Source organism: Manacus candei, unplaced genomic scaffold (assembly GCF_025592945.1).
Source record: "Manacus candei isolate 608988 ecotype Guabito, Panama unplaced genomic scaffold, ASM2559294v1 h1tg000047l, whole genome shotgun sequence".
Lineage (NCBI taxonomy): Eukaryota > Metazoa > Chordata > Aves > Passeriformes > Pipridae > Manacus > Manacus candei.
In genome coordinates, this window is record NW_026138095.1 from 9,752,893 (window position 1) to 9,780,037 (window position 27,145).

At 52.0% G+C, this 27,145-nt stretch overlaps 1 protein-coding gene across 1 annotated transcript; it reads left to right on the top strand.

Annotated features, from left to right (window-relative positions):
- The first annotated feature begins 276 nt into the window (after positions 1-276).
- Positions 277-27,145, top strand: LOC127475582 (heparan sulfate glucosamine 3-O-sulfotransferase 3B1-like). Its single transcript, XM_051797545.1, has 2 exons — positions 277-896; positions 26,100-27,145. The coding sequence occupies exons 1-2, from the start codon at positions 472-474 to the stop codon at positions 26,716-26,718; spliced, it is 1,044 nt and encodes a 347-aa protein (XP_051653505.1). The 5' UTR covers positions 277-471; the 3' UTR covers positions 26,719-27,145.

Below are 27,145 nucleotides of genomic sequence, written 5' to 3' on the forward strand. Positions count from 1 at the left end.
GCCGCCAACACCGTGACGCCCCAGCTGGCGATTCCCTGCAGCCCTGGGGGGACAGAGAGCGGGGAATGCACAGCACACAGCCCTCGGCGGGATTCACCCCGTGCGGACCCAGCGGCAGCCCCGGGACGGCGGCGGGCGACCGACCCGCCCCGACGGTGCGATCCCTCCCCGCGCCACCAACCAATGAGTTCATCCCTCCTCCTGCTTCTCCCCTCCCCGTCTCATTATGCACCGCCGTGTGTCTGTGATAGGCTGCGGGCTCCGCCCGTCCCCGCCGCCGTGTCCCGCCCCGCCGCTGCCTTCGCTGCGCTGCCGGCGGCGGGAGCGGCGCTGGGCGGGCGGCAGCGCCGGGCACACGGCGAGAGAGCGATGGGGCCGTGCTGAGCCCCCGCGGGTGCCCATGAGGCGCCGGGCAGAGCCGAGCCCAGCCGGCCGGGCTCCAGCCATGCATCCCGGCGCGCCCGCGGGCACATGGGGCAGCGCCTGAACCGCTGCCTCGATGTCCCCGTCGCGCTGCCGCCGCTGAGGCGGAGGCTGCTGCTGCTCTTCATCATGCTCTTCCTCTGGCTCTACATGTTCTACTCGTGCGCCGGCTCCTGCGCCGGGCTGGCGGCCCGCGGCTCTCCCGCGCCGCCCCGCGCCGCCCCGCCGGGGGAGCCGGGCGAGGAGAGCAGCCTGGAGGAGCAGCGGGCAGCGCCCGACGCCGCCAGCCCCATCTCCAGCTTCTTCAACGGCTCCGGCACCAAGCGGCTGCCGCAGGCCATCATCATCGGCGTCAAGAAAGGGGGGACGCGGGCGCTGCTGGAGTTCCTGCGGGTGCACCCCGACGTGCGCGCCGTGGGCGCAGAGCCCCACTTCTTCGACCGCAACTACGAGCGGGGACTCGCCTGGTACAGGTACGGGACGGGGGGCGGGGGGTGCCCCTGTCCCGCCCTGGCCGCCCCGGTGCGGGGGTGCGGGCTCCGGAGCAGCTCGGGGAGCGCCCGGGGCCGAGTCCGCTCAGTGCCCACCCCAGAAAAAAACAACCCCTCAAAAATATAATCAACCCAGCGCGCAGCTTGCGCTCCCCGTTAGTCCAGGCGGCGGCGGGCTTGAAGCGATCCACACCGTGTTTGATTCTTATATGAAGGTTAAATATCAGTTTAATATTCTTAAACGCTCTTATTCCGCCGTGCTTCCAGGGCTTTTAGCGGTTATTTTTCCTCCAGCTCGGGGTGTTGCTTTGGGATGAGTGGTGTGTCCCCCGCGCCGGCACGGGCCGGAGGGCGACCGCAGATTTGGGGGGGGTTGACCCGTTTGGGGATTTTTTTACCCATTGGGGTGGAGGTTGACCTGTTTGGTTTTTTTTTTATTTTTGTTGTTTTGGGTTTGTTTTTTTTATCAGTTTGGAGGGCATTGACACGCTTGGGGATTTTTTTAAGGTGTTCGGAGGGTTTTTGACCCGTCCCGGGAGCGCAGCCGCAGCCAGATAAAACTTCCTCGCTCCCTCCCCGCGCTCCGTCCCCGTTAACTTTCTCCTACCCCGCAATCATCTCCGGATCGATGGCCCGGGGTCGCGATCGCCCGCCCGGCGCGGGGCTGCGGGTGCGGGGGGGGAACGGGCGCGTCGGGGACGGGACGAACCCTTTGGCCTGGGAGAAAATTATAAATCCCTGGCTCTCATCCTGCAAGGATGGATGCCGTTCCCAGTGGTTTCGCGAGGAGCAGCCCCGTGCGGGGTGTCCGTGTGCCGATGGGCTCGGCGGAGCGGGAGGCGGCGGGTGCGGAGCAGAAGCGCTGTCGGGCACCGAGCGCGGGGCGAGCCGCGTTTCGGTGTCTTTTCATCCCCTTTCCGATTGAAGTCCCTTTATCGGGAATATTTTGAATATGTCTTTCTACTGAGTGTTTACAGGAATGCTAAAGGAGCAGAGATGGAAACTTTGAAGCCAGATGGGAGCTGTGAAGTTGCGAATTGTAACCTCTTTGTAGTCTTGAAACTCCCACCCGGCAAGTCCGATTAGCTTTATGTCTCTTTTTTCAATGTTGCCATCCCTCAGCAGTTAGTGAAATGAGTGCAGGATAAGATCTGGCGAGGAGGAAGTCGTTTTTGAAAGCTGTTTTCGTTTTAGGAAATTCTGTCAGTTTGGTGGAGGATGCAGCGCGTGGTCCCACAGCCACCCAGATGAAACCTTTATAAATCCAGTTGGGTTTAAAAAAGTGATAATCTCGCGTTTTGAAGGAGAACTTGCATATAACAGACCAGAAGACCTGTCAGGATTTATTAGCAAAATGGTGTTGTACGTGTTGAACTCTGTTTTTAATTAGGCACCTAAATTAGACCATAAAATGGTTGATTAATCTTTTACAAGTAAGAGGTGGAAGGGGAGAAGGAGAGAATAATGCTTATGATCACGTTCATCTGTTATCCCAGAGGCAGTGGGCAAAAGTCAATATTTAAAGGATACACATTATTTTTAAATTTGGACAACAGGTATCAAAGTTGTGTTTAACTTCTTAAAGTTTCCTCTTCTCAGCTGCTGAATTTTAAGCGGAGTGGGCCCTATCCCTGCAAACACATTGCAGTTTCTCGATAGTATTTTTGCTGTTTTAGCTGAAATACAGCAAATCTTGGGATCTAAACGATGATATTCCCGAGCAGCCAGTGCAAGTGATGCTGAAAGTCTTGAAATCACTGGAGTGTGATTCACCCCAGGACGGGAGCGTGTCTGGCTGTCTGTGGGACAGGGACCAGGGTCGATTGGGGGGGACTAAACAATGCAAAATACACGGGGGAGGATGAAAACAACAGACAAGCTGTAATATATTGTGCATTATTTCTAACTCAATTAGAATTAGATGCAGAAGTTTGTTCCTATAAATTTTGGCATTTAAAAATCTGTTCCTGTCTAGTAGTAACTCCAAACTCCCACTGACTTCAGCGAATCTTGGCTTCTCAGCCCTCCTCAAGAACATGCTTATTTCTCCCAGCCCTAATGAGACTTTTATTTATTATCTTAATGTCAATAAGGAGATATGTTTGTATTTTCTTGTTGATGGCCCAATAAAATCGTATTAAAGGTGCCATAGAAATTCAGTGGTGCCAGTGTCACACAGTGAGCTGGGCAAGCCTCGCCTCTGTTTTTCAGATAGTTTTGCACAAATCAACTGAACTTTGGAACTGGGGGAGTTACTGTGTCCTCAGCACCCTGTGTGTTCAGTGTAAATCCAATTGCCTGCCTTTGAAATTATAAAGATTTTTGACCAATTTTTGACCCCCATCTCATTAAAAGTGTATTTTAGTCAACTGGCTAAATTTGATCATATCCATTAGGAGGTTTTGTTTATTTATTTAAGTTGTTCCTGCCATCCAAAATCTGCTTTTTCAGATTCCCAAGATGCATAAGGCATCACAAATTTGCTTATTTAGCTTGATGAATTCTTATTTTTGGAAATACTTGCAATTAATCATGTTTGTGTTAACCACTGATCTCTGTCTCAAGTTTTCATCTATAGAAAATAACTTCTGAAGGCGGGAACGCAAAGTTTTTCCTTGCTCCATTTTCTGTCAAGTGAAATGAAATCTGTTGGTTTGTTTCCTTTGTGTGGAAGGCAAAACAGCATCAAGTGGTGCTGACCACCATTCCTGAAAAGCAGAGGGAAAAGAGGGAAAAAATTACATTGTTTTTTTCAATAGTGATATAACTAAAATTTAGTGAAAATAACTTCTGTCCGCACATTGCTGAGTTTGCACCCAGTAATGTTTTAACTGCCTCAAGTGAAAATATGTACCATGACAGAGGAGAAATGGGATCCAGCCACTATTGCAAACAAATTTTAAGTAGTGTCTGGAATTTTTGGACAGTAGAGAAGTTCCCTTTTTGGAGCAGTAAGGAATTCTGAGCTGTGTGTCTGACTGCCCGGCCGTGCAGCCTGTGGGGACGTTGTTGTTCTCTTTTGGGTTTACTGTAGGGCTTGGTGGGGAAGAAAAATTGTTTCATGCAAGCCTAGAAAATCAATTGTTGAATTTCTTTCATTATTTTCTTTAATTGATTCAACAGTGATGTGTTTTGAAACGTCCTTGAGACTTGAAAGCCTGTTGTCCTGTAACTAACGTAAGAAAAAGAGATTGTGTCGCTAGTGTTACGCGCTTGGGGATTTTTCTTTTTTTGTTATTAATTTCAGCCCAGTGGGCTGTAATACCCAGTCTCTCCTGCCTTGGGCTGGGTGTTCCCAGCCCTACTCACCATCACTGATTTATATTTTGAGTCTGTAGCTCTCTGCTGGAACCCCTGTGCCGTGGCTGTGCCGGCTGTAACCACGACACCACGGCTAGACCCGAGCTCCTCTGTCCCTAGCAGTGCTGCAAGGAGACCTCTTTTCCCTTTTCCTTTTTTTTTTTTTTCATGGAAAATTCTTAAAGTGCTGGTGCTTTGTCTTCCTGCTCTTGCTAAGTTGCCTTAGTTCATTCTCCTTAGTGAGACTGGGTGGTTTGGGTCAGCAGGATCAGGCCCCGAGGTCTGGTGGTGTGCGATAAACTGCTTCAAACGTGCCTTTCTCAGACTTCCAAATCACCTAAATGACACTGGGGACCTTAATGTGCAAAGAGCTGCTTCACAGCACCTCCTGAATCAGGAGAAACTTCCTCATTTTTTTATTTTTTATTTTTCCCTGGGAGCCTCCCTTTTCTCCCCAAGGACAGTGTAGGGGTGCGATCTGCTTGCAACGGGCCAGGCCGTGAGCAAGGGAAGAGTCTGGAAATGATGGTTAAAATTGAGGGTGAAAGCCTTGCTGTGCTAAATCTTGAGCAAGGCAGGGTTTGGCCCTTGTGTTTGGTCCGTCTCTATAATCTCAATTTTGGGGAGGGTTTAATCCCTGCTGTTTAATTGCCACTGCCACTTCGCTTCCCGGCGGGACACGGACCCGGAGCGCGGGCACAGCCGGGTGCTTGCAAAACTCAACGTGTTGGTTTCCGCTGAGTGTCACAAGCTTAGCTGGCCCCAGGAAGTTTGAGAACAGCCCTCTTTCTCCCAGCTGGACTTTGGGTGCAAATGACAGCACCTGAGCAAAGACCAGTTCCTCCAGTGCATTCCCGTGAGCTGCGCTGGGCTGGAACGAGCGTGTCCTAAAGGACAGTTGCGTTCTCTGGGATGGTTTTGCCGAACAACTTTACCTTTGAGATTTTTGTTTTCTTGATGTAAAAAAAAAAAAAAAATCAACTATTGGCCTTAAACTGTGTTGTGCTTAAGCAAGTGGGGACTTTTAGTGGTCCCCTCCAAACCTACACAGAGCTCAGTGCCCCCTTGGCCGTTGCAGCGGCTCCCCACGATGTGTCTCAACCGCTGGGTGACGTCGGGAAGAAAATGGCCCCAAAAAAGAAGGGCTGGGCTGCTAAAATCAGTCAGCAAGGCCCTTGTGTTTGCATGGGATCATTCCTTCAGATCTGAGGAGGGTTGAGTTGTTCAAACAGATGGCAAAGATTATTCGTGTTGCTGGGGTTTCAGTGCACTGCTCTGTTTCAAGCATGTTGCCCGATATGACGCACGTGACAAGTTCTTCCCAGCACGACGCTGGGGGGGGGGACGACATTGTCTGCCCTGCTCGGGTTTCATGGCCTCACCTGTCGAGCTGCTGAACTTTTCAAAGTTGCCCAAGCGTTGGGGGTGACGGATGCGGGTGGTGGATCTGCCTGGCTAATCGTGTTAGCCCGGCCCTGCCGGGGAGCGCTGCGCTCCTTGGCATGAAAACGATGGGAATGAAAACCCACGGGCTCAGCTCTGGGGTTGGGATTTATGATTTTTTTTTTTTTTTTTTTTTCTTTTCAAGTGGGCCATGGCAGATGTCTGTAACACACACCAAGCTATGGATATCTCAAGGCACTTCTAGTCAAGGCTTTGTTTTCAAAAGCATCCAGCAAGCCGCGGGTGCGGTGGCTATAAAAACCCTACCCAGAGCACCATTCTTTGGAGCTGTATTTCCAAGCTGCCTGATGATGGGATTGTCCTACCTTCAGGCCTCTCTTGCTGAGCTGCTCTGTTCACCTGAGCCTGGGTTTGGGGCTATTAATCCACCCTAAGTAGGAAGAAGTCTAATTTAGTGATCGTTCAGCATGAGATTCGTGTCTCCTGGTGGTGTGACCATGGGTGATCAATGGGTTCAGGGGATAATGAATGGGCCAGGGCTGTGTGGGATGGGTGACATATGGGCTCAAAGAACAACAAATAGCAGGGCACATTGTTTCAGTGCTGTAATTAGGGGGTCAGGGGCTATCGGCTGCTACCTGTTGTCACCATGTGGTGCGTGAGGAGGGGCTGGAGCAGAGGCTTCTCCCTTGGTTTTTGTGAGATGACTAAGAGCTGTGCTGGGTCCTGACTTGCTGCTGATGACTGTACTGGGGCTTGCCCAAGCCATGGCAATTCCAGGGCTTTCAGCAGCTCTCTGTGTGTTTCATTAGCTCAGAGAAGCACCGTGTGCTTTTTAAAGGCGCTCGGCCCAGCGGCAGCCAGAGGGCAAGAGAGTAAATGGACCTTATCCCGGTTTCCTTAATGGAAACAAGGAGTCCTGTGATGAAACATATTGATTATCAGCAGGCTCAGAGGGAAGGGGGGGGAGAATTTGGGACAGGGGTTTACTGGTGGTATAACTTTGCCATCAGGAAGTTGCTCCCAGTCTGGAGGTGGCTGCAAGGTGCCCAGAGACAAGTCAGGAAGAGCATCACATCCTGTTGGGTGTCAGACAAGAGGCAGAAGTGGAAAGTCCCTCTGGCTTGAGCATCTCTCCACCTGGGAATGGTAAAGGCTCCTCAGCTGTGTTTGCAGTGGACCTTAGTTCATTCATAAAAGTGATAGGAAGGAGACAACCCTCCCTGGTGCCACACTCTGAAGACCGAGGAGGAAAATGGACTCGGTGATGGTGATGGAACACGTGGTGCTCTGATACTGGGAGGTGAGGAGGGGCTTGTAGGAGCTGTGACCTGCCTTGCTTGGCTGCCCAACCTTTCCTCCTGGCTCTGTGGCCACAGGAGTCACACAGACAGGATCAGAAACTTGGGAGTTTGGGGCTTTAGAAAATGTTGATGAGAATGTTAGAGGAAAATAGGTGTACAAGTGCTGCTGGCAGAAGACCTCACACTGATTTCCAGTAAAAGAATAATTCCATTTTTTAATTTTTTTTTCTGTCAAAATATGTGAGCACGGCAGTGCCCTGCCACGTGGTGGCTGGGAGAACTTTATTTAGAGAAAAATAATGCCAGGTTCTGCTAAATGCTTTACATCTGTGTTAACCTCCTCGGGAACGCCCTGGAACTACCCTGCTTCAACAGCACTGCAGTTTTCTCCACTCCCTACAGAAAAGGGAACGAGGAAGGACATCTCTACAGAGGGATGCTGTGACTTAGCAGTGGCATCAAGGGACTCGAGGCTCAATTTGGCAGCAGGTCTGATCCAGAATTTAATTTGCAGCCAGTCTGGGGTGCAGGACCATGTGTGGCTCATCCTGCCCTCGATGTGGCTTGTACAGAGTCACCCACAGAGCCTGGCTTTGCTAAACCATGCTGGGGGCAGGAGGTGGCCCTCCCTCATCCTGGCCTTCTTGTGAGTCTTGTGCTGCTAAAATTCCTTAAGCCAGAGCTGTTGTCTGGCCAGTCCTCTCTGCTGGTGCTGCTGGGGATTTCTGTGAATCCACCAAAGTGGCTGGTTTGTAATAAAAGTGAGCAGTTGTAACCTCTCCCTGGAGCTGGCACAGCCTCTCCCCTCCGGTGTGTTCCTGGCAGCGCAGCAGGCAGCTCTTCCAGAACAGAGTGGGAATTGTGCAAGGGCTTTCATTTTATATGCTGATGTATAACATTATAGGTGGATGTATGTATTTTATAGATCCTTCCTGAAGGTGAACTCAAGGCCAAATCCTGCACTGCCACAAGCATGGGCTGAGAGTACTGAATATGGCTGCAGGAAAAACACCAACTCCCTTTAAAAGACACACTTTTCACACAGGAACTTTGCTGTGATGGAAAGATGAGTCCTCAGCAGTGTGCAGTGGCAGAGAGAGAACCAGGTCCCCAAAAGTGGCCGTGTTTAATGCAGTTCAAAACTCTACCAGGGGAAGGGCTCCAGGATCAGGCCCTCGGTGTGCATCCATGTGACTGTGAGTGCAGAAAGTGTCCCCACAGAAACCAAAATCCATTACAATGATTAACTTCAATAAAGCAGCTCGACAAGCTTTCTATTAAAGCCTTGAGCTCACAGTGTCTCTGAGCATGGGACACAAACTTGCCTTAAAACGTGAAAGTCTGTGAAGTGCAGGCGAGCGAAGGAAATCTTTAGAAATTTGTTGATCCGGTAAAAGAAAAATTAAACGTGAGAAAAGCTTTGCTCTGGGGTTAAATTGCGTTTATATTTTTGATTCGGAGCAGGGTCCGGGGGCTGCAGCCCTGGCTGGGCTCGGAGATCCTCCCGTCACTAGGGGGAGGACGAAACCCCGGCGTTTTACTCACAGAGCGTTTTGCTGCTTCACGGAGCTATTAAATATTTGTTTAAAAACTGGCAAGGCCTGCAGCTTTGGCATGCCTTCGGTTTGTTTTTCTAAAGGTGCATTAGGCTTGGAGGGAAGGCAGGAGGTGTTGGAGTAAACAGGAGGTGTGTCCCAGCCCTCGGTCCCGGTTGGACGTGGGGCTGGGAATGCTGTTACTGAACCTGAATTGCAGCGGGCCCCCGTGACTCTGCTCTGCCCCGTGTCTCTGCATGTTGGAGAGAACGTGATGCCTCTCACAGAGGTGCTGAGCCTCTGCTCTGACCCCCTGCGCGCACCTCTGGTGACACAGTCAGTGAATTGTGCCGGGTCAGAGCTGGTCCCCCAGTGCCGGGGCTTCTGCGAGAGGATTGGGACGGGGGAAGCTCACCGAGGGCTCACCTGGGACCAGCGCGGCAGTGGTGGGTGTCTGTCATCACCCCCGGGCACCTGCCCCGGCTTCCCCGTGGCTGGACCGACCCAAGGGAGCAGCAAAGGGCAGCCCGAGCACTGCCCCTTCTCCAGGGCACGCTCAGCAAAACCCATCCCCATCCTTTTTCCCCAGCGCGGTGCACTGAATTTGCTGCGACTTAACACAAAGCTTGTAACTTCTTTCTTTTTCTTTCTTTTTTTTTTTTTTTTTTTCCCTTTTAATTTCCCTCTTGAGCTGCTCTGGTAGCTGATGAGCCTTGGGCTGTCTGCATGGCATTTACAAGAGAGCAGAGGGGAATAACTAATAGAGGGGACGTTGTACAGGGAAGGAAGGTATCAGCCTTGCCAGAGCAGAAGTGGAATAGCCGGTTAGGGTTTCAACGTGGGTTTGCTGCAAGCCGAGAGGGGCCGGGAGCTGCTGTCTGCTCCGAGGGCTGGTAATTACAGGCTGGCGCTGCCCGGACAGCCGGACGAGCGGGAGGAGCCGCGGGTGTCTGGGCACACACCGGCGCCTTGGCCGCCTGCCCCGCCGGCCCCGCCACCGCTGCGCCCCCAGAGATGCTCCCGAGGTCGCCCTGCTAAATGCAGCGTAATAATTAATTAAGCTATATATAAACACAGCGCTCACGTGGTCCTAAAAGCAGATTAAGAGGGCCGGAGTTTCCTCTTCTGCGCCTTCCTCCCCGCGAGTCTTCCTCTCCCCGGGCTCCTCCGCGGGGCAGCCCCGCAGTTGCCGCGGGCTCGGCTGTCCCAGCAGGGCTCACCAGTTGGGTTAAGCAGCTGCACAGCCGGGGCTGAGCCCAAAAACCATGGGGGCAGAGCAGGGGCTGCTCGATGGATTCCCCTGGCCCGGTTCGCCCATCAAACCCACTCCTCTTGCTGGTGAGGGAGGGCAGGACAAGCACGGAGCCTCTGCCCTGCCAGTCCAGATCGGTCCGTCATTTCTCTCTACCGTGGTGCCTGATGCTGGGAATGATCTAGTGCTGGGAATAATCCAGTGCTGGGAATAATCCAGTGCTGGGAATAATCCAATGCTGGGAATAGCTGCTGGGATTTGCCTTCAGCAACAGGCGTTCCAAAGCTCCTGTTGCTTTCAGACTCAGAACGAGCTGAGCTGCCCGGTTTGTTCCCCACCACGGCGGTGGGGAAACTTCAGCGAGGGGTTCAGAACCTCCCCAAAAGCACATCTGTGGGGGGTTTGCAGCATGGGGGTGGAAAAATAAGCTGGGCTGGGTTTCCTGGAAGAGCTACAACAACTTAAAGTTTGTAATGAGGCTTGAAACTAAACCCAAACCATCGCTTGCCTTGCGACTCCTGGGGAGCTGAGATTTGTACAGGATCAAAAATGATGCTTTTTTTTTTAATTGTCTCTTGCATCCATCTGAAATTGGTCAAAAGTCACTCCAAACCCCATAAGTAAACATTTAGGGATAACATTTGTTTAAATGCTGGGTTAATTTCAATGTAGCTGGAGAAACAGCTCGGGGAAAGTTAAAAATCACATTTCTTAATCAAGCATAGGTGATAATGTGATGTTGAGGCCATTGGAGAAGAGCAGAGCACCTTCCAGCACTTCCAGATCAGCCCAACTTTTGTAGTAGGGGCACATGCCTGCCACGAACCCATCAGCAAAGTCTGACCCTTGGCTTTGCACAGGGAAAATCCTTGGAAAACAGAGCAGATCCCACATCTGTCTCTGGGAGCTGTGGGGGAGTGAGCATTAGCACTGCCCATGCTTGCTCTGAGGCCACTCCTGCTGCTTCCCAGACCTCCTCCTCGTGCACATCCAGTTGACTGAGGGCCACCAGTAGGGATGGGGACTGGTGGGAGGGGGTGCCCAGGGTGGTGGGCTCCGGGGGAGGTAATGCAGGTTGTCCATCTCCAGCATCCCTGGCTCTCCCAGGCAGAGCTGGCTGGTCTCACTCTCCAAACCCCAGGCTGGATCTACATCCAGGGGATGGAGGCAGAGAGAAAAGACTTTGTGAGGGCTCACAATGGGGTCCCCAGTGGGTTCAGCCCGGGTCAGAGGGGGCTGGGCTGTCCCTTTGGGAACCCAAGGGTGCAGAGATCAGAGGTGGAGGTGAGTCAATTACAATCCACGTTGGGTTCATCCATATGTTTGGGTATTTGAAAGGCTTCAATGGTCACCCATTTTATATCTCTTATGCCCATTGATTTGTTAATCTGACACTTGGTTTCATCTGAATAACAATAGCTGTCATTCAGAGCCCTCAGTGTTCAGGGAAAAGTCATTTCACTTGGGTTGTGCTCCAAGGCCTTGGCAGACCAGCCCACTGTGCTCTTTATGTGGAAGGGCTCAAAGGACTTGGGGATAATTCAGCCCCATTGCAGGCTCTGGAAGGAAATCAGCTCTTGGTGGAAGCTGGGTGGGATGCTGAAGGTTGCTGATGGGTTTTGACACTTGTAGCTTTGCTCCCTAAGGTGCTTCCTGGTTGTCACCAGTGGACCTGCAGTGTGTGGGGTGTGAGGAGGTGGGCAGGGTTACACACAGAGACAAGCCAAGCAGCCAGGAGTGGGAAGCAGGCATGGAGAGCCCTCAGATACTGTCTGAGTGCTCTGGACTAGATCAAATCACTGGTATGGCCAAGTGAAGTCTCTAATTATGTGAATACCTTTTTAATGAGCAGCAGTGCTTTGCATCTGTTGTACTTGCAGCAGAGCATCTCCACCAGCTGAGCCTGCTCTTTAAAGAGCTCCTGACTGTGTTTCGTGGACTGTTTGTGACCACGTCATGAGCCCACGTAATGACTGGGGCAGGAAGGGAGTCTGCAGACAGACCTGCTCCTTCTTGTTTCCCTAATTGGTGCCTGTCTCCCTCCCTTGCTGGGAATTTCTCTCCTTCCCAAGCCTGGTTGGGTTCCTTCTGCTCTACCCTGAGCCCTGCAGCGTCACTGGGGACCCATCTTGAGATGTGGTGGCACCACAAACCTGCAGCTTGATTGCCTCAATGGGCACCATGCTTTTTTAATCCTGGAACTTAATTTTGTGTCTTTGTGGAGTGTAAAAAGGAGGGGAGAGAATCAGGATGTTCATCCTGGCCTGACTGGAGATGCTGGGTTAAAAATCCCATTCTGGACAAATATCTTACTGCTCTGTTTACCACAGAGAGATCTTAATTTCCAGTGCCACTCCTTTATGAGTGCAAATCACAAATCCATTAACAAATGAGTTGAGGTGACAATCCCATTTGTGTTCAAATGCATTTAGGGATCAGCACTGAGAGGATCACCGGTGTATTAATTTGCCAGGCCTTTTGTTCCAGGGGGTGGCAAATATAGCTCATCCCAAGGGGGGTCACACTGACCGGGACAGTGTCCAGATTACTGATGGTTCGGGATGGGGTTGGTGCCACCCCTCCCTTTTGGGAAGGAAGTGAGAGATTTTAAGGAGTTAACTGGGTGGCTCAGCTGGGAATAAAATCCTAAACCAATTTTAAAGTCTTGACCCAGTTGATGGGATGCTGGGGGTGATGAGCAGCTGGTGAGTACAGGACAGGCTTGGTTCCTTGGGCACCTTCCCGTGCAGCTGGTCCTGGGTTTGTTCTTCACTGGCCACTGGGAAGGTGACCCATCCTCTGGCAGTGAGAGAGGGCATCCCCTTCCCTTTACAGCAGCTGAGGAGGAGCCTCAGTGCTATGTTGTCTCGTGGGTGTTGCTGAATAGGCAGGTGGAGTCATGCAGCTGAGGTTTGGCAGCGCTTGGCCTGTCTTAGGAACACGGATTTGTGACCAGAAGGGGCAGAAAAAATTATAACTTTCTTTTTCCATGGTGCAAATGGAAAGCTGGAGACTTTCTGAGCTGATGTCTCAAAAGTCTCTGCTCTTCAGACGGTGCTGGATGCCCAGAGGATCCCTTTAGGTGCAGAAGGTGGATTCCTGGAGATCCTACACAGCTTTTTTTGAGGACCTGTAGATGTAAATGTGTCTCAAGGTTTGTGTCAAGCCTGCCCTGGCCCTGCCACCTCATGAGCTGCCTTTCCATATGCTGTGGAGGAGCTGGTGGGCTCTGGTTCAGACTTTACATGGAAGATGCTCGAGGGGTTCTCAGTGCCCAGAGGAAAGTGCTGCTGGGTCAATAAAGTCCCTACTCCCCTCCCTGTATTGTTATGCCCATGGTGAGGAAGAGGAGCAGGAGCACAGCTGTCATCAGTCCCTTTTGGGGGTCTAGACAGTAGTTTAAGCCCCCCCTTTGCCATGTCTTACCCCAGGGGCAGGTGAATCCCCGGGAATGCTCCCCCTGCATTGATTATGATCCAAGAGGTGCAAGCCAGGGTGTCACTCAGAGCAGAAAGGGGCTCTGGGGCTTATCAGGAGGCTTTTTCAGAGCAGGAAGGCTGGGCTTGATTAGCAGAAATGTGTGTCAAGGTGGCAAACAAAGTCCTCCCTGTGCAAAGGCTGGGCCACTCGTGAGGGTGTTTAACAAAGGGAGGCTTTATCAGCCTGACTCCTTACCTGCCCATGCAGGCACAGGATTAGGGCATTTGTTTGGTGTGGGAAAAACACAAAAGACCTCTCAGCAGGGCTGTGATTTATGGATGTGGCATTAGGGGAACGTGGGCCTGCCTGTGTCTTGCTGGGTTGGTTTTGTTTGGTGCCTGTTGACTTGTGCAGCATTCTGGGGGGTTGGCTCTTTGCTTTCTGGGTTGGGTTGGGTTTTTTTTCCCCCTACCTTCCAGCAGAATTGGAGCAGGTGAAATGTGGTGGCTTGGCAGTGCCCCAGGGAAGAGGGAGAGCCTGGGAAGGGACACTGAAGTTCATCTCCTTGTAGTGCTCTCCTGGGTGGAAATTTGTTAGGTGGTCCTGAGTTCCTGAGTGTTCAGCCGTGGTGGACCAGGGTTGGCCTCCCACATCCAGCTGCTCTTGGTGGCTGGAGAGAGGCTGCTGCCATGGTCACTGCATGAAACTTCACCAGCAAGTTAATTTATAAGTGTATGCCATAAAAATCTATATGCATATGTGGACCCTCACCCCAGGATGGCTCCAACTAGGGGTTGACCTCTGCTGAAATCCCAGTTGAAACTGGGAAGCTTCCTTATTGCAGCATGGCTGCAGAAACACTGGGAGGCTGCACAGCTGCCTTGCAGACAACTTGGGGTGCATGAAGGGACCATCTCCCCTGCATTGGTTACACCAGATGTGCCCTTTGGGTCCAAACTGAGCTGTGTTCTGCTCACTGGGCTCCCCAGCACCAACACAGGCACAAGGGGTTGCTGGAGAAGGGCCTTGAAGAGCAGGTACTGCAGGGGTGAGGCAGGTGGGATAGCATCCCATGGGCCACCTGCATCAGGAACACCTCCTGGTGTCCCAGCCAGGGGCAGGAGCCCCGGGAGCCCCAGTGTGACAGGCCATGAGCCAGGAGGAGGCTTTGCTCCATGCGCAGGGGGGGATGATTTGGCTCTTTGACTCTTGGTTTGGGCATCTAATTCTTGAAACACCCGGTGCTTCTGGGACAAGAGCAGGAAGCCAACAGGCTGTACCCTGGCTGCAGTGCCAGCTCTGTGCACCCCAGCTTCTGCCTGCCCCACATCCCAGATCCCCACAGCCCTGGGGTTGAACCCCACGGAGATGGCTCCCTTTGCTGCAAGGAAACATTTTCCCAAGACCTACAAGGAGGAGAGGTGTCTTAGAGACCAGCGAGGAGCAGTGCCTGGGGGGCTTAACATCTCTGAGAGGATTAGTGCCCTTGCTGCAATTAAGAGAGCAAATTGGTGGGTGTGGGAGACGTTTGGGGCTACAGACTCAGTGCTGGGATGGCTGAACACGCTGCTAGCACGGGGTGGTGCTCCTGCTGCTACCAGATGGTTGTGTCTGAGCCTTGGTGGCAGGGCAGGGGCCAGAGGGAAGAGGCTGCAGTGGGCACTGGTGCCACTTGGAGGTGGCTGAGCAGTTACTGCGTGGCAAGAGAGCTGACAGTGAGTGGTGGGCTTTGATGGGGAGCTGTGAGAAGAGCCCAGTTGTTCTCCTGATGGAGCTGAAGCCAAACCCCTGAGATCAGTGTTATTAGTCCCACATTCCACAGTCTGTTCACCTGGGTAGCATGGATGTGTTTTGGGTGTCCCACCAGCTATGGTTTCTTTATCTGCTTTTAAGCCTCTTCCAAGCCAGGCTTCCTTTGCTCAGGCCTACTCTGAGGTAGCAAAAGCCTTGCAAGGGCTGTATTTTGGGGTTTGCCTTTTTTATTTATTTCCACTGTTAAACCATTAACTCCAGACCTCGACTCTCTTTGCTTTGCTGGGTTTTTTTCTGGGCAGGGACATTCTGTGCCTGCTGAGCCAGTCCAAGCTCAGCAGATACTTGTTCCAGCTTCCCATGAGGGCAGAATTGGTGCTACCCAAGTAAACCTGAGTTCAGGAATTCACACTTCTGGTGCAAGGATGTGTTAAACCAGTGCTGTCCAAGAGGCTTTGAGAGCAGAGCTTTGTCTTGCAATGAATCCATAAGTGGATCTATCAAATCTTTGTGTAGTAGGAGTTTAGTACATGTAATTTTAACTGTAGGTAGGAGTGTACTACATGTAATTTTAACTGTAGGCTATAAATTTTGGAGGGAGGAGAAGTTGCTGGTCTTTCTGGTCCTGATAGAGTAAGAGGCAGAGGCAGTCCAGAGAATTTATTTTTTCCCCAGGAGTGAGTTGTGAGCACTGAAATCTCTGCAGATGCCTAAAATTCTTCCTCTCTCCTCCCTTTCAGGCTGTTGTCTGTTTAATTTATTAGGAAAAATGTTTCTACTGCTTTACAGTAAACTCTTGGACACCGTGACAGTAATCCTGGCTTCTTCCAGTCCTGCCTGGGCACGACTCTGGAGTGGCTGCTGAGCTACCAGGGCAAGCAGAGCCGAGCTCCTGCTCCTGCTGGAGGTGGTGGGGACTCGCACTGGTGGCCTCCAGGTGCCAGAAGAGAGGGAAGAGGATTACACTGGTGCAACTGGGGCTCTCCTGCAGGGATAAATTCCAGTTAAACACTCCAGCGGGGTGTAGGGAGAGGTGACATGGAACAGGAATCAAACACACAGCTTGGCACAGACAGCTGGCGCTGCGATCTGCTGAGAAAGACTCTTTAGTCCCAGTTTACCAGTTAGCTCAGTCATGTTTCCTGCTGAGTTTAGGGGTTCTCCCCCTCCGCTTAAATCATGAGTTTCACAGAACTGCCCCCCTCCCTGTTCTGCTTTTAAACAAAACCAGTCTTTTTGTTCCCTTTTTGGGGGGGGGGGGAGGAAATGGAGACAGATTAGAGTAATCTCACATGACCGGAGCGGTGGGCAGCGCAGCCCGGTGCCGCTGGGCGATATTCTAAAGAACTCACCCAGAAAGGGCAATTAGCTCTTAATTGCGGCTCCGCCGCCGGCCCCGCGCCCGCGGGAGCAGCACCGGGGGGGACCCACGGCCGTGAAAGGGGACCGGGGGGGGACCGGCAGGAATAAGATACTCATTTCAGCCCCACCCCCTCAGTGAGCTCAAAAGCTCTTATTTTCAGAGCAAAGCACTATTGAAGCGTCGGGACAATGGAGCCCAAATCCTGCTGGGGGAAGGGAGGTGCTGGCAATCGCGTCTTTTGTTGCTTTTCCTTCTTTCCTTGCCTACGGCCTCCCCCATCCCACCCCTCCAAGAAATCCACATAGATGCTCGCTAGATGATAATGCAATCACTTTCTCGGGACCTTGCTAATAGGATTATAATTATTACTGGAGATGAACTGGAGTGAATAGAATATTTACCACTTCATCTTAAATTATTGTAAATCCCTCCAAAGCAGCCCTTTGATATGTAAAGTGCTGCCCCTCTTCCCCCCCCCCAGTGAAGATAATTATTTAGTGGAAGTTCAGAGCTTTTAAGTATGATGGGGAGCAGAAAGAGGCTTCGGTGTTTACATAAAGAGAAGAGGAGGGCCTGTGTAATGAACTGCTGAAGTTGATGAATGTCGTGCCTGGCTCCTGCAAAGGAGGAGGGAAAGTTCTTGCTTAGCACTTGTAACATCTTGGGCTGTTGTTGGGGGAAGAGGGGACAAAGTAATTGGAAATATGGCCCATCCTAGCCCAAAGAAAGCCCCACATCTCTGCAGTCCATGTCAGTCAGTGCAGGAGTCCAGCACGTGACAGTGGCAGCATTTTGGGTTTGTTCTTTAGGGCTGGAGGAATTCCTGTTTGAGGAATGACCAAACAGCCTGGGAGTCCTCAGCCTGGCAAAGAGAAGTCCAGGGTGAAGCTGTGGTACTCTACAGACTCAGAGCTAGGCTGGAGATGAAGGTGGGGGTGGACTGGTGTGATGGTGCAGGATCTTTACATGGTTTAAGGGCAGGGGCTGGGGTGGGCTGTGCACGTGGAGGGTCTGTGTGGGCTCAGGGGGAGTCACACACAGGATGGTTTGGGTTGGAAGGGACATCAAAGATCATCCAGTTCTAACCCCCTGCCATGGGCAGGGATGCCACCCACTAGATCAGGTTGCTCAGGGCCCCATCCAACCTGGCCTTGTCGAGACACAGCACATCCACCTGGGCAAGGGGTTGGAAGAGTGACTGACTGAAGATTACTGGGTGGGCAAAGTGCATCAGGCACAGGAAAGCCCCTGAGCTGATTTTGGATGGAGGCTGGGAGAACACTAGGGGATGGGGTGTGTCTTTCCTTTTTCTTGCTCTGCCCTTGACCTCCTGTGGCCAGGGCTGGAGACCCCCAGGCCACTGGAGGAGGGGTCTGCACCCTCCCAGGTTTCAGGCTGGTCCCAGCCCCTTGAGCCTTTCCTCCCAGAGGCTGCCCCACATGGAGCATCATGTCTAGGGTGGGAAAGGGGGTTGCTCCAGTCAGCCACCTCCAAGGCCACCTTCATGCCTTTGTATCCTTTGCCAAGGGACAGGCATGTCCCTGGAATGATGGCCACACCACCATCAGCCTCCATGGAGTCTTTGTGCCTGTTGGGCCCCTTTATTTTCCTCACTGTTGAATGTACAAGCCCTGTCCCATGCAGACAAAACTCTCATCAGGTATTTCTGCTGATCTAAGTTCTTCCTGCCCTATAGGCTGCACTATATGGTGCACCATATATGGCATTTGGATGCAGAAGGCAGCAGCCCTGCAAGGGATAACATGTCGTTATGTTATGACATGTCATTGGTTATGAGTCTGTGCTTCTAATTAACCCACTTAGTCCCATCAGCTGGGGGAGGCATTTGGGTGAAAGATGGGTTTGGGCTGGCACAGGGTGGGAGGCAGCCTTGGCAGCAGAGGCTGGTTCAGCTCATCACACCCACTGCTGTTCCTAGAGGCCCAAACCCTCCAGGTTTTGTGCATGGATCAGGCCCTGCTTTGTCCAGGTGGGTGCTCAGATGCTGCTGCAAACCCTCTGCTCAGCTCTGGCTGGACCAGCTCTGCTGCAGCGTGGAGAGGGTCAAACCTCTGTGGTGGCTCTGAGGTCTGATTTGAATGCAGAGACTTTTGGGGAGCTGGAGAAATCCCTTTATTAAAAAAAATAAACCCAAAAAAGCCCCTGCCCCCCGGTGATTGCAGCAGTGTGTGCCCCCTCCTCGAGGCTCTGCCGGCTTTGATTTGCTGGGGCTGTTTGGTGCCGGCTCTGCCGCCGGGGTGGGGCCCGAAGGACCATCTGCCGGTGTCCTGCCTCTCCCTGCTCCCCCTGCCTTTGATGGGGCTTTTTATCCGCATCAAAGGAACTCGGATCAGCCTCCACAGCCCGGCCAGAGCCTGTTCCTGTGACCTGTGTGGTGATGCCACCAGTGGCCACCAGCTCTTTGGTGCCTTCACACACCTTCACCCTCCTCTCCCTCCTTTAATCCCCTGAACTCCCCGACAGGTGAAGGGCACCTGGCAGCTCCGGGGGCAGGGGGCAAGGAGAGGGAGAAAAACATTCATTTCAGGCCCACATATTTTTTTTTTCTCCTTTCCCTACCCCTTCCTCACCCCCAAAGTTCATTAATTCCCATCATCTGGTTTGTGTAAGCGTCGTGGCGAGGGTTCCACGGAGCTGGATTGGGTTACACCCATTTCAAAAAGGCCGAGCCCGGTTCCCAGCCGTTCCCTTTTATTGTTGTATAATTTGCCAACCCAAACAACAGGCTCCTGCTCGAGACAAAGGCACACATGTTGCTCTTACCACTGGCCATAAAAAAAGAGGAGAGGCTGCCTGCTACTGTACAGGTCTGCGGTGCAGCAACAGCCCAAGCCAGGGAGGATTTTGGTAAGAAAAATGTGATGTAGCAAATAATAAACCAGCAAGCACTTCCACCCCCAAAGAGGAATTTGCTGTTGCCTCTTCTCTCTCTGTTTCTTCCTCTTCCTCCACCTCCCTTATTCTCCCATCCCCTTTCTGCCATGAGAAAGCGGAGTCAAAGCCAAGAGGGTAATTTTGAAGCCAGTTGACCTTGATCCAGGTGGCAGGTTCTGTGATGCAATTAAAATGCTTTATTACTTTAACAGTCTTTCCCTGGGCTTGTCAGATGCTTGCTTTTAAGGCATATTGCTGGGATTTGATGATTTTGTGATCAGCCTTGCTGTGATGAGAGGTTGGGATAGAACTAATGTGGTGGCCTCGGGGGCTGAGCTGGTGATGCTCTGAGTTTTTACATCCCAGAACATTGCAGAGCTCTTGCTCACTGCCAGGTGCCCCTACAGGGCTACAAGTACGTGGTTTTAATCCAGCCCTTGACTGCTCTTATCACCACTGTCCATTTTTCCTGCTTTCTGACAGCAAAACTCTGCCTTGGAAACTGGGACCGACTGGGTATTGCCTGGGCAGAGTGGGTGGGTTGGGAGGCAGAGCTGCCAGCAGTGGAGGTGCCACCCCCATGTAGATACCCCTGGGTATCTTTTTCAAGATACTGGAGTCAGCTCACTTGGCCTAAATTTATTTATTGGGATGGGGGAGGAGAGGAAGAGGCAGAGAAGCAGTGGGAATTATTAGAGTGAGAATTGGCTGGGCAGGGTGGGAGTGGCAGTCAAACCCTCCCCAGAAGTGTGTTTGACTTAAGGCAGCAGGTGAACTGTGGTTTGAAATGAGCCCTTTGGCTTTGGTGGGATCCTGAGTGGAGCAAAGCTGAGCAGGACCATGCTGGGATGGAGCAGGGGACCCAACTGCCCCCAGGAACAGGGCAGTAATGTGGGAGGGGATGAAGCTTTAACCTGCCTTATCTTTTGCAGTTAGCCCCTCTAGAGCTGTTCCAAGCTGGTACCTGTGGGCTTGTTTGCTTTCTAGCCTGCAAATTAAAAATGCAGCAAAAATCTTAAATTTATCACATGCACCAAATTGTACCACTTTGGTGGTTGTTCTGGTTCTGGCTCTACCTGAGCTTGGTGTCACCTTGGGTTTTCAAACACTCTGACAGCATTCTGGAGGCTAAAAATCTGTTTCCCCCCAGGAAAGAAGAACATTTAAGTTTATCTTTTGTATTTCTATTCACCTTCTCACCACAACCTTCCAACCTAATTTATGTGGTTTCTAGGACAGCCCTTTGGGAGGATTTGGGATGAGGTTGCCAAAATTCACTTTGCTGGGAAGAAATCACTTTTTGAAGCACCAGTGAGGAATTTGGGCAGAAACTGGCCAGAAATAGGTTGGGTGCTCTGTGTGTACAGTGCTGGGCTGCAAAGCAAATGGTTCTGGATGGCAGGCCTGAACTTGATTGATGTCCAAAACAGTTTGACTTCATATTTCTCCCATTTCCCCTATTTTTATTGCTTCTAGGGAACAGCTATGGGGAGAAAGTCTAGGAATTCTGCACCAAAGGCAGTTCTTGCTGTATCTGGTGGCAGAGCTGCTGCAGGGACAGCTGTGAGCACTCCTCAGTCTGCATCCTGTAGCTGCATCCAGGTGCTGTGGCATTCCCTTGCTTTTACAACACCCTGTGCACTCCTCCAGGAGAGTTTTGTCACCCTTGCAGAGGGAAACTGAGGGACTGAGCACTTGGGGTGGAGGGGTTTGAGGCTGGAGGGTGCCACTGCTGCAGCCCAGGGCGCCCTGATTTTAGCACTGTGGGACTCAACCCTTGAACATGCTGGAGCCTGAGGAACAGCCCCAAAAGTGATGCTGGGTGGCTCCAGGTGCTGGGTGGGATTATATCCAGCATGAAGCCCTGCCCAGGAAGGCAAACTCCTCTGAGTGAGCTGTGTCTGGGCCGGGCAGCCTGACGCTGACCCCTGGGTGGGCAGACGGCCGGGGGTGGGAGTCTCTGCAGCCCCCCAGGGCTCCAGCAGACCCCGGAGGGGTTTATCCCAGCAGGTGTTTGCCATGGCAGGAGGTGCGTGGGGGGACCAGCAGACATCCCCAGGGATAAATCCACCACTGCTGTGCCCTGCCCTGCGCTCTGGTCTGCCCTACCTGCAGTGAATAACCAGCAACAGGTTGTGGGGGTCCCCTGGCCCCCCCCATCCCTCCCTGAGACGTGGCAGCAGATTAGCCCCGAGCCCCTCTGCACAGACAAAAGCTGCCACAAAGGGCATTAGGCTTCAGGATTGGATTACTGTGGGGCCACCTGTCATCCCCACTTTGTAAATTTATCTCGCTCCATGCCCTGTTTTCACACTGGAGAAGTTTGCACTTTAAAAAACCTGTCCCATAAAATCCCCCGCCCGGTGCCTGTCCAAGCAGCAGCCTGGCTGTGTTTGTCTGAGCATCCCTTCTTCTTCCAGGCTTCTTCAGAGCTGTGTGGGGCTGGGGATTAGGGCTGTTTGAATGAAGAGAGCCTTTATTACATTAGTCTAAGTGGTTAATAGGTAAAGTAGGCCAATCCATCTTTAGACTAAGCCTATCACTTCGCCTACGGAGGGTGCAGGCTCCGCCGAGGAGATATTCATTAAAGGAAAAGCTTTTCCTCTGTCCCTCTTGACATGTTAATAGCTCAGGGTTAGGGGCTCTGCTCTCTGCCTGTGCAGAATTCATAGCTGTGCAAAATTCCTGGCTGTGCTCACACAGCAACTCCCTCCCCTCGCTGGGACCCCTGGCAGCTCTGCCCGAGTCAGCAGCACTGAGCCCCACCAGTGCTTTGCTGGCTGGGCTGGGTGGGGAGTAAAAGATGCTGGGAGCCTGTTCCTCATCCTCACTTCCCTCTTCCGTGCTCAGGAACAGATACCTCATCCCTTCCCAGGAAGGGAAGGAGTGAGAGAGTTCAGATGATGGGTAGAGGCAACGCTTCGGTGCTGGGACTCTCTGCTGTGGGATGTTCTCAAGGCCAGGAGTATTCATGGGTTTGAAAGGATTAGACAGTTCATAGTCACTATGAAATGAGATGATTTGGATGCAGATGCTGGCTCCAGAGGTCTTTGAACTGCAGGTTGCCAGAAGGCAGGAGGATAACAAGGCAGGAGGGATTGCTTGCCAAGCTTTTCATACCATCTTTATTTTCCACTACGAGTTTCCGCTGCAGAGTCTTCATCCAACCCTGTCCCGACTGGGGCTCAGCTGAGCTCCCTGTTTCCCACAGCCTGATTCCCTTTATCCTCTCCCTTTGCTCTCCCATAAGGACAGCAGTGGTGGCTGCACCTCTGCCATTCTTTCCTTGCACCAAAGAGTGCTGGCAGGAGCTGCCCGGGTCTCCACCATGCCTGTGAAGCCTCCATGGGAGTGGAAGGCTCCATGGGAATGGAAGGTCCATGGGAGTGGAAGGCTCCATGGGAATGGAAGGTCCATGGGAATGGAAGGTCCATGGGAGTGGAAGGCTCCATGGGAGTGGAAGGCTCCCCATCTGTCACGAGCTGCCCCAGGGCTGAGCTGTGCACACACCGCTGAGCTGAACGTGGGTTTGTGCTGAACCCCACTCCTTTTGCCCAAGGAGCTGCATCCTGCCAGGGCATTGTGGCTTCTGACCATCGCAGCTCCTTTTTCCCTTCCCTGTGCAGCAGCTGTGGTTTAGTGTGGCCCTTGCTGCTGCTGTGGAGCCCCAGGAGCAGGGAGCTCATCCTCCTTCCACCAACACGTATGTCCAGCATGTTGGAGCTGCACTGGGCCAAGCTGCTGTTCTCCAGTTGTGGTTTGAATGGGAACAAGCACTTCTTGGTGACTTTTCCACCGCTGTGAGTTCAGAGCAGCCAAAGTACCAGTTCCTCCTGTCCCCGAGGCTCTGTTGTCTCTGGCTGCCAGCGTGATGGATGGAGCCTCTGTGGGAGCTTATGGAAACCATGGGAAAGCTCCTCACAGCTGACATGCCCATGCAATAAAACTTTGCTTTCCTGGATGTGATGCTGTCAGAGGTTCAACCCACATCCGTGGGCCACAGTTTTTGGCTTCACTTGCAGCTGTCTCGCTTTCAGGGAGCCACTTTTCAAATAAGGCAGCGTCTGAGACAACCTTGAGGATCTTAGTTTTGGGCTATGCCTGGCACCTGTGTGGGTACAGTGAAGGGAGTGCAGGAACAAGGGCCTGAGGGCTGGTTTTGATGGTTCCAGGTCTTCTTCTTGGGTTGAAAGCTCCGTTTCTACCTCTGCTCATCTCAGCCTGTTCTGGCCAACCTGAGGGCAGCAGCGATCAATGTGCTTTGTCCTGCTTCTCCTGCTGCGATGGGTCACCAGCAAGATGTTCTGCAAACACCAGGGATTCAGATCCTCTCCAAAGATAACAATCTGGTGGGTCTAGACCTGCACAGAGCTGAGTGCTTTCAGCCACAACTGAGGTGTGGGTTCAGGAGATGACAGCTCTGCAAAGGGACTGACACCAGGCCAGTGGATGTCTCTTAAGTAAAGAGTTTCTCCCTGCTTTTTTCCACTTACACAGTGCTCTCCTCTGTGTTTGTTGAAATGCTAATTAAGAACCTGTGTTTCCCAACTGGATCAACTGACTTGGCACTGCATTCCCAGCAATTTCCTCCCGTTCAGCCCAGCCCTACCCCATGCCTTTCTTGTGCAAGGAAGGGAAAATAAGCCTTGCATCATTCCCAGCAGATGGATATATACTGACTGCAGTAGTCCTGCAGGAGAAGTCTGTGCCAAGGTGCAGGGCCCCATACAACCAGCAATCTGATGGACCTGACCTGAAGCCAAAGGGCTCCAGTGCAACACAGCCATCCTGAGGATGTCTTGGGGACCATTCTCTGCTCTAGGCAGGTCCCAGACCATTAAGGACTTCATGGGTTGAAACCAACCTCTTAAATCAAGCTGGAAAGCAGTTGGTGGCCAGTGCAGGATGTAGAACTCGGGTTTAATGTGGCCATAAAAGGAGACACCACTTAATGAGCAAATGTTGAAATCCACATCAGCCCATGACAGCTTTAGGAGTTGCTCTGAGCGTTATTGACTGGCCCAGCTCTGTGACGGCATCGTGGGCTTGCAGAGTTGGCCAGAAAGGCAGAGGATTAGTCAGAGTTTTATTTTGGTTACTGTTTTTTTGGCACATGCTGGCTCCTGACTTCCAGAAGCTCTCACGTCCCAGGTGTCTGGTAGACCAGCATGATTTTTATCTGCATGTGAAACTCCACTTGTGTGGACTTGAAATCCCGGCCCTCGGGGTTGTCACAGCCCCTGGGCATGGCTGGAGGTTTGCACAAGCTGGCATCCTCTTCCTCCACAGTCCAGCTTGTCCATCACCTCTTCCCCCAATGTCCTGTGGAGATCTGGCACAGGGACCATCACCCACCACATAGAGAAGGGGCTTTCTGGGCAGCCCCCAGGCACAGCTCACCTGTGGGGTGGAGGTGCAGCCAGTGGGTGCCTCTTGCCAGTAAACACATTGCACAAAGGTAATGCCAGAAGCTGATGAGGCAAAACACCAGGTACAGTTGTGAGCTCACCAGGAGTTGCATAAACAGCTGCTGACCAGCTTTCGTGGGCATGGGATGATTTTTGATGCAATCAGACCTCTCACTCCTGGTTTCCCTGTGTTTTGGCCTCAGAACAGATTGGTCAGGCTTTTTTCCCTTGAGCTCTTAATCAGGGCAACCACTGGCTTTAGCACAAATTATCAGTGGCTTTTTTAATTGCAGGAACCCTGGTGATCTTTGCTGTGGAAGCATAAAAGCAGTGAGGGAGGAGTTGGCTGTGGGGGAACAGCCTCTGTAAGGTGTTGTAAAGCTGAGGGAAGCTCAGCTTGGGGCTTGCAGATCACACGCTGGCTGGTTATTTCTTTGTGCTGGGTGGATGCTTTGAAAACTTAATCAAGTTTTATAGCTTTAATTTCGTGCCTGACTCCCCTCTTGCCTTTTCTTTTCAACTGTCTTGCAACCCAGAGCAAATGAGTCCCGTTGGGTTATAAAAGGAATGAATTGGCAAATGGTCTGAAATATTTCAGCTTGCCTAGTGAAGGATAGGAAAAAATGACTCTCCCTGCTTTGTGCCACTTGCATCAATTCTGCAAGCTCTCCAGTGCTTCCCAACGTGGTTAATTAGAAATAACCAGGGAAGAAGGTGGAATTGCTGAAAGCTTTAGGTTTCACAGGTACTTTGTGGGGGTACGTCCTGCCCATGAGCTGAGGTTCTGTTCTCCATGGTTGTATCCCGTATCCTGACCTGCTGTAGCCTGTGGGGCAGTGCTGGGAGGGATTGTCCTTGCTGGGTGCTTGTCTGGGATGTGCTGAAGATGCCACCAGCAGCAGCTCCTGATTCTCCTTTTAGTTCATGTGAGGGAACAAGTCTGTGCATCAACAGGGAAGAGTAAAGCAGTGGGTGAAGCTGGGTGCAAGAGGACCCCTGTGGTTGGTGAGGTCCTGCTGTTGATAAACCTGGGACAAATTGCTCCCTCTTGCCTGAATTTGGAAAAGTTTTGCATTTGGGATGCAAGGGAAAGCGAGGTGGATGAGCTCTGACGAGCTCCTGCTTTTCCACTAAACCATCCTCTCGTTCCTATGGGGAAGTGAGCTCTGGGTTGGGGCTTGAGGGCTCTGTGGTGCTGCCATGAGCCAGAAAAGCCACCTGGTGCAGCTCAGGACTCATCCTGACCTCTCTGGAGCTGGTGTGGTACGTGTAGCCACACTCCAGGTGCAGTGTAGCCCAGCTAATCCACTCATGGATAACTGGGAGATTACTCAGCTGGATTTCTAATACAGTGGCCTTTAATAATAATCCCCCCCTAATCCCTAAATCAATGGAAAATGGATTTGTCTGTACAAACCAAATGGCCTGTGAAGGCATGTTATGCAGAAGCATTCTTGTGTGTACCTATGTGTGAACATACCTAGAAATGCATATGGATGTTTTTTTCCTGTTCCCTGCCCTTTTGACCCACGTCCCTGTGCTTTGCTGGCAGGGACCTGATGCCCAGGACGCTGGAGGGGCAGATCACCATGGAGAAGACCCCCAGCTACTTCGTCACCAAGGAGGCCCCCGCCCGCATCTCCTCCATGTCCAAGGGCACGAAGCTCATCGTGGTGGTGCGGGACCCCGTGACCAGAGCCATCTCGGACTACACCCAGACGCTCTCCAAGAAGCCCGACATCCCCACCTTTGAGAGCCTGACCTTCAAAAACAGGACTACGGGCCTGATCGACACCTCGTGGAGCGCCATCCAGATTGGCATCTACGCCAAGCACCTGGAGAACTGGCTCCTCTACTTCCCCATCGGGCAGATCCTCTTCGTCAGCGGGGAGAGGCTGATCAGCGACCCCGCGGGGGAGCTGGGCAGGGTCCAGGACTTTCTGGGCCTCAAGAGGATCATCACCGACAAACACTTCTACTTCAACAAAACCAAGGGGTTCCCGTGCCTGAAGAAGGCGGAAGGCAGCAGCAAACCCCACTGCCTGGGGAAGACCAAAGGCAGGACCCACCCCGACATCGACCAGGAGGTGGTGCAGAGGCTGCGGGACTTCTACCGGCCCTTCAACATGAAGTTCTACCAGATGACGGGGCAGGACTTTGGCTGGGACTGAGCCTGGCGTGGGAAAGACCCCCTTGTAATTCCTTGCCCGGCACGGTTTGCTTATATAAAGAGATATATATGTATGTAAAATGTACAGAAATCTATTTTATAATAATTTATTTTTAATTCCTAAGCAATTAATTCACTAAGCTGCCTAACCGCACTGGCTAGAACGGTAGCCCGTAACCTGTTTAACATTCCACGGTGTTTAATTCTAATATGTCTCTCTTTTCCTTTTTTTTTTTGGCTTTTGTTTTGTTTTGTTTTGTTTTGTTTTTTCTCCCCCCTTCTGTTTCCTCCTCTTTTTGGTTTGGTTTGTAACAGACAGTGCTTCCACTTTTCCTAAACAAAATTTGTATTTAAAAAAAAAAAAAAAATTCAAAAAAAGGGAGGGGAGGGAGGGAAAGCACAGGTTTATTTTTGTTACGGGTATCTGG

Excerpts from the sequence above, each read along its gene's own strand:
- LOC127475582 (XM_051797545.1), top strand. The coding sequence starts at position 472 with ATGGGGCAGCGCCTGAACCGCTGCCTCGATGTCCCCGTCGCGCTGCCG. Across the intron at positions 897-26,099 it reads CGGGGACTCGCCTGGTACAG|GGACCTGATGCCCAGGACGC; the intron begins GTACGGGACGGG and ends CTTTGCTGGCAG.